Source organism: Tachysurus fulvidraco, chromosome 21 (genome assembly GCF_022655615.1).
Source record: "Tachysurus fulvidraco isolate hzauxx_2018 chromosome 21, HZAU_PFXX_2.0, whole genome shotgun sequence".
Lineage (NCBI taxonomy): Eukaryota > Metazoa > Chordata > Actinopteri > Siluriformes > Bagridae > Tachysurus > Tachysurus fulvidraco.
In genome coordinates, this window is record NC_062538.1 from 2,410,064 (window position 1) to 2,416,598 (window position 6,535).

Consider the following 6,535-nt stretch of genomic DNA (forward strand, 5'->3'; position numbering starts at 1 on the left):
TTCGAGATAACCTCCAAACGTACAGTATATAGGGGCACGTTAAGGATAAAAGAATCATCCGAGAACCTAAATGACGTTATGTCGGGTTTACTTTAATGTTGGGCTTCACAAAGCCTGTAATAAGCACACGTTCGCTCGCTTTAGCCGGCTTTAGCCGCGTGTCGGTTCGCCTGTCCTCACTGGAGCGCAGACGTGAACGACGGAGCCATAAAAAGGCCTCGATCAGCCTGAGAGGAATCGTGTCGTGTGCAGACCGAGCATGTCGTGCTGCTTTCTGCGTGTGACTTATTATATGATCAGATTAACAGCTTTGCACTGTTTGGTGTTTTAGTGTGTTATTTATTTTATTTTATTTTTTAATTACTTGACGAATTACTTGACAAGGTGATGATTTACTTATTCGTCAGACTGCCTCTTAAAATGGCGCAAATCCTGAGGTAAAGCAAAAACCTCTGGGATCTCACTGCACAGGTGAGTTCCACCTCCACGTCTGGGATTGGATAAGAAGTCCTTCCCTTCTGTGCTCTGATTGGCCGCCGCGCCGTGAGGCTCACTTTCTATTCGGCTACTTCACAACAGGTAAAAGGCTACCTGATTGACAGAAGGTGGGTTCGGGATAAGACGCACACCTGGACTCGGTACAAAAAAAGGCGCTGTGTGTGTGTGTGTGTGTGTATGTGTGTGTGTATGTATGTATTTTTTTCTCGCTTGTAGTGATTTAGAAGGTTTAAAACAAAGCTTTTTAAAACATTTTAGAGCAGGATGGCAAGCACAGGACTGGCCGTGAGCGGCCCGAGCTCGGAGGACAGGGTGGTTTTTACGCAACTGAAGCCTGTGCGGATGTCGAGCGGAGACGGAACGGAGGATTCGTCCGTGTTTGAGGACGTCAAACCCACGGTGAGGATCACAGGGACAGGACCTGGCAACCCTGCTTTACAAATGAACACCTTCACCAGCAAAGCTTTCTGCTGTTTGGACACAATAAGGTGCTCTAGAGAGCCAGAAGGTTTTGCTGTTTAATCTTTATAGGTTTTAGTTTTAATAGTGTGTAGGGATTTGATTTGTAGTTTATTAAGTGTGATGAAGTTTAAAAACAGTACATACAGCAAGCTGAAATACACACAGAGCTTTTCGACCAGTTTTTACCAAGTATTTCAATTGCTACTGGTTAACTACTACTACTACTAATACTAATATACTACTACTACTACTACTACTACTACTAATAATAATAATAATAATAATATTACTAATACTATTACTACTAATACTACTACTAATAATACTATTACTACTACTACTACTGCTAATAATAATAATAATATTACTATTACTAATACTACTATTATTACTACTAATACTAATACTACTATTACTACTACTTCTACTACTACTAATACTAGTACTACTACTAGTACTAGTACTAATACTAATAATGACAGTGTAACTGGTGTAGGCCAGAAACAAAAAAAATAAACAAACAAAAGAAAATAGCAAATTCTGTGTTTACCTGCATTTATTTCATTATGCATTTATTTCATTCTGTATTTATTTGATTATTAATTTCATATGTAACGTATACGTTTACACTACTCTCGTATACCGACGGCCACTATATTGCCCGGTGCTTACGGCAGAATAATGACCCGAAGAGCTTCTCATTGTGGTGATAACCTTAAATTACACACTGCACACCGATTACGGAGTAAATTGTATTTTGGGTTTGTGTGCCGAAGATGGTGACATCAGGACATAACAGTATGTGGTGAAAGCTTTTACATACAATCCTTGAGGTGTTTTTTTTTAAGAGAGGATTTGAGTATACAGGAGATTCTGCTTGAAAGGATTGATGATTTTTTTTTAAGGACACGTTCGTTGTCGGCTCTTCGTTCCGTCGTTTAATATGTTGCTTCTCAAGCTTGTGATTTTTGGAGGTTATTTGGTTTGTTTTGGCAGATTTGTGTCCACTGTGAGAAGCGACTGACTTTCTATCTTTCTTTCCGTCCTTAACTCTGATTCTGACGTTGTTTCTGTTATTATATTGTCATATAGCTTATAGACTTTAAAACAAATCCTGCTAAACCAACGTAGAAAGTAGAGAATATAGAGTTAATGGATTAAACGGTCACCAAATTCTGCCTTGTCATCTTTCTGTTCATAGATTTCACTTATGAATCACGTACTTATGTACTTGTAATGTATCTCGGTCACATTTCCTGTAGTAAGTCCATCCTCCGTCCGAGTCGGTGGCCGATGCGGTCGTATCAGTGTTAAGTCCTAAAGATCAGCCATAACGGCTCCATTCGATGTAAGTTTACCGGGAAAAGACAAAACAACTGTTATCAGTCGTCTCCAAAGCAATAAAACATCCTTTTGGTTTCAAAGGTTCTGTTTTCCTTCTCTGGCATCGTTGTTTAACAGACAAGAAGCCTATCGCTGCCCTTTTATGGGCAACTGCAGATAAATCATCATCTTTCGACATTCCTTTTGGCCATAAAGGGCCATTAGGGCCCGAGATCAGATCATTTGTTTTGTAATTAGGTAAAAGAGATCTTTAAGCTCTGAGCTTAAGATGTGAACGTCAAAGCACGATGGCGTTCGAAAATAATTAAGAAAGAGACCCGGGGTTGTTTTACTTGACTTGAATTATACTTCAGTTGAATTATACGTTTGACGCTCAGATCCTCATATACTTCACATATACTTACTGCACAAAAGTTCAACTATCGTCTCTGTATAGTTCTCTATCTCTTTTTCTCATGCTCTTCATCTTTCATTCGTTATCAGCCAGCGCTTTATAGAACTGCGCGGTCATAAATCTTCTCCAATCATTAACCTGTAGGATCTTGGCCCAGGGTTCAGGTGTGTGGTTCGATCTTCTACTGAAATAAAGGCATCGCGCTTGGAGTGGCCACTTTGGACTGATCCCGGGACCGGCCAAAGTCACCGTCCGGTGCCAATTGTACGTCGACTCGGGTACATACACAAACACAGCGCTCCGTGCTTCCGAGTCTTAACGTCCGAAGCTATTTTCTGCTCATGACTTACAGCTTATAGTACAAGTTTTTCAAGAGTACGAGGTTTTCTGTATGTAGTTAATATTTGTTGGTTGCTAAGGAAGAGTCAACAATATGACATTGTTGACTTAGGCAGCATGACAAATAGCTATACACACGGATCAAAACTTCTGGTCTTCTAGTCTTCTGGTGACTGCTGGCGGTCCAGAATGGAATCGAAAGTAATGGGAGCGCTTTTTAAACAAATGAGCAGATCTTTGTGAGAATCGTTTACATTTGCAGTCGTTTTATTCCTTTTCCTGCATATTTTGTTAACCAAAATGTTTTGTGATATACCGTGTGTGTAGTAACAGCTAGGGTTTTAAGGATTAAGCAATCCTACTGTAGAACAATGACTTTCTATCCTTATTGGTTGTCTGTGTCACACCTCTCGAGGACAGTTTAATTGCGATCGCGCTTCTACGGCGCTCAAGGCGTCCTGTTTTGTTCCTTTCCTTTCTTTTTTTTTACCCAGGTTTCTTATCATATGTCATTTGTTTTGGTTTTGCTTTTTGTTCCATTCTCTGGGATTCCCACACATATGAGGTCGCTATTAAGTCTTAGCGTACATCATCGATGCTTTAAAATCACAAATAACCGTTTCACAAAGCTGAATTTTTCTCTGGAGCTTTAATTATTTAATTATTATTATTAAGTACCAAACAGAGTAAAATGAAAGACTCAGATGCGGTGCAGTAATGATGGTGATAAAGCGTGCTGATTCGATCACCTCTTCCGCTTCCTCACTGTTTGTTGTATTATTTTCAGAACCCAATGGAGATGGATAAATATTTGCTCCAACAAGGGCCACCGTCCCAAACCCTTACAGACAAAAAGTACCGTCGGGAAAGCGCCTCCGTAGTGGACGAGTACTTTGCGGATGAAAAGCCCGCTCCATACAGCCTCAACATCAACCTCATCCTACCCAACACCACCCATCTCCGCACGGGGTTGTACCGCCCGACCAAACCCGTGTCTCAGATCAAAACGGAGCCTGGCGTAGAGACGTCCTGCAACATCCAGACGCTCCCTAACTTCACGTCGGTTTTCAGTGTGCCACAGACAGTCGACAACCTGTTCGTTAAACCCAACATGACCGCCGCCGACGAGCTCCACATCGGCCCGCAGCAGCCACAGGTCTACCAGATGGCCATCAGCAGCAGCAACCTCGCTTCCATGACTTTCTCCAATAGCCAGCAGGTGAACGGAGCAGGCAGGACCATGCTCAACCTGAACGCCGTGGCCTTGACAACACCATCAGGTGACTTTGTGATACCTGAACACTTCTACCAGCAAGCGCAACCTGACAGCCTGCCGCCTTCGCCCCCGAACTCGCAGCCGGGAAGCCCAGAGAATCAAGCCGAGCTGATTAACATGGTTCCTCCTCCTCCTCCTCCTTATCAGACCCAAATGGGATTAAAGGTGGCACAGATGACCCCTCACTCTGTGCTGATGACTCAGGGACAAGGCGTCCTCACCGGCCCCAGGTACAACCGAAGGAATAACCCCGAACTGGAGAAGAGAAGAATTCACCACTGCGACTTCCCAGGTTAGCTCTGAACACGTAATTACGGCGTCTTTCGGCTAAGACGATATCAAATCAGTCCTCGCCGAACTTACTGTTGTAACTAGGTCACTTTTTGTCCAAAAAAAAAAACCCCAAGGTGTGGTTTAATAGCTTTGCACATTTTAATTCTCCTGTTCTTTTTGTTGTCCTCTTGGCAGGATGCACCAAGGTTTACACAAAAAGCTCCCACTTGAAAGCACACCAAAGGACACATACGGGTAAGAAGCTGAAAACACGCACACGCACGCACACACACACACACACACACACACACACACACGCACACAAACCTGAAAAGCTGCATCTGAGACGGTTGTAACTGCCTGACCACATGCAATGTACCACCAACACAAAGCCCTCAGATGGATCAACAGGGAAGATGGCCTGGGGTAAGAACGAGAAAACAGAGGCAGAGGGAGAGATGAATTGCCTCTCATTTCTCACTTTTATGCACATTGTGTCTGCATGCCCGTACAAGCCCTGCACGCTTGCCCAAGGGGGAAATCGTCAAGTAGCGGAGGAAAAACCTGTTCCTCCTGCTTTCTTTTCTGCGCCTGCCTTAAAGAGGGAGGAGCGAACGAACATTGTAGTTTCACCGTACATAAGATAAAACCTAACAGACCCTCCGCTTCTCAGACTTAGACTGACGCTGTGAACCCAAACACACACACACACACACACACACACACACACACGTCACCAGCATAGTACACAACAGTAAGCCACAACTACCGTCTAGCGACGCGTAAGATTATGGACGCACCTCTCGTGTTATTGTCTAGAAATAATCCCTCGCCCCTTCTGTCCGTCTGAAAGCTAACCTGTACGAAGGGATTCCCTTTTAACCCCAGGCATTGTTGCTTTGTTATGCATGATGACAGAAACCAGAGGCTAAGATCATCACATGCTAGGTTCAGGATGTTCTCTGTTCATTTTAGGTCTAAAGATAAGAACCGGTTTGTCGTTTTTTTTATTTTATATATATATATATTTTTAGATGCAGATTTATTATCCATTAAGTTTAACGAACAAGCGCTCGGAGCATCTCAGAGAGCGGACAAGGGTTTGAAATATTTGAGTGGATTTTTTTTTTTTTTTTTGGAACATTTCTCTAGATGGGTAAAAAAAAAAAAGGTTTTTGGGTTAAATTGGTAAAATCCATGGGGCACGGTGGCTTAGTGGTTAGCACGTTCGCATCACACCTCCAGGGTCGGGGGTTCGATTCCCACCTCTGCCTTGTGTGTGTGGAGTTTGCATGTTCTCCCCGTGCCTCGGGGGTTTCCTCCGGGTACTCCGGTTTCCTCCCCCGGTCCAAAGACATGCATGGTAGGTTGATTGGCATCTCTGGAAAATTGTCTGTAGTGTGTGTGTGAATGAGAGTGTGTGTGTGCCCTGTGATGGGTTGGCACTCTGTCCAGGGTGTATCCTGCCTCGATGCCCGATGACGCCTGAGATAGGCACAGGCTCCCCGTGACCCGAGAAGTTCGGATAAAGCGGTAGATAATGAATGAATGAATGAATGAATGGTTGAGTATAATCAAGAGCATTTTGTGATCCTGTGCAAGCGCTTAGTGATTTTTTTTTTTAGTTAGTGTTTAGAAGAGATCTAGTATGTGCAAAAGAATGGCACTTAATATACTCTTTACAACCTACACGGCTGTATGTGGACCTTCTCTTCATTCACTCTGTCAAGATGAAGGTCGAGACATATTTCATTCCCTGCTGAGGATTAACCCTATCGTCGATCCCTAGCGAAGTACCGATAATAGATGTCTAGATGACGTCTCGCGCCGGACTGCTAACAGAATCGTACTTCGATAACGTAACACGTGCGACACGTCGCCCGTCACCGTCAGAAGGTTTTCTGTCTCAGAATATCTCCAGCGACTCCACCACATTTCACTGGAATGTG

At 43.4% G+C, this 6,535-nt stretch overlaps 1 protein-coding gene across 3 annotated transcripts in view; it reads left to right on the forward strand.

The window, feature by feature from the left end:
* Positions 1-362: 362 nt before the first annotated feature.
* Positions 363-6,535, forward strand: part of klf5l (Kruppel-like factor 5 like) — a 9,604-nt gene continuing 3,431 nt past the window's right edge. The window contains exons 1-5 of one of the 3 annotated variants that reach the window (XM_047806019.1): positions 363-638; positions 757-897; positions 2,843-2,962; positions 3,825-4,605; positions 4,782-4,841. In XM_047806019.1, the coding sequence (XP_047661975.1) occupies positions 763-897; positions 2,843-2,962; positions 3,825-4,605; positions 4,782-4,841 (1,096 nt within the window). In that variant the 5' untranslated portion in view covers positions 363-638; positions 757-762. Of the gene's footprint in view, positions 898-2,842; positions 2,977-3,824; positions 4,606-4,781; positions 4,842-6,535 lie in introns of those variants that run through there. The other 2 variants (XM_047806020.1, XM_047806021.1) reach the window with 2 other exon arrangements.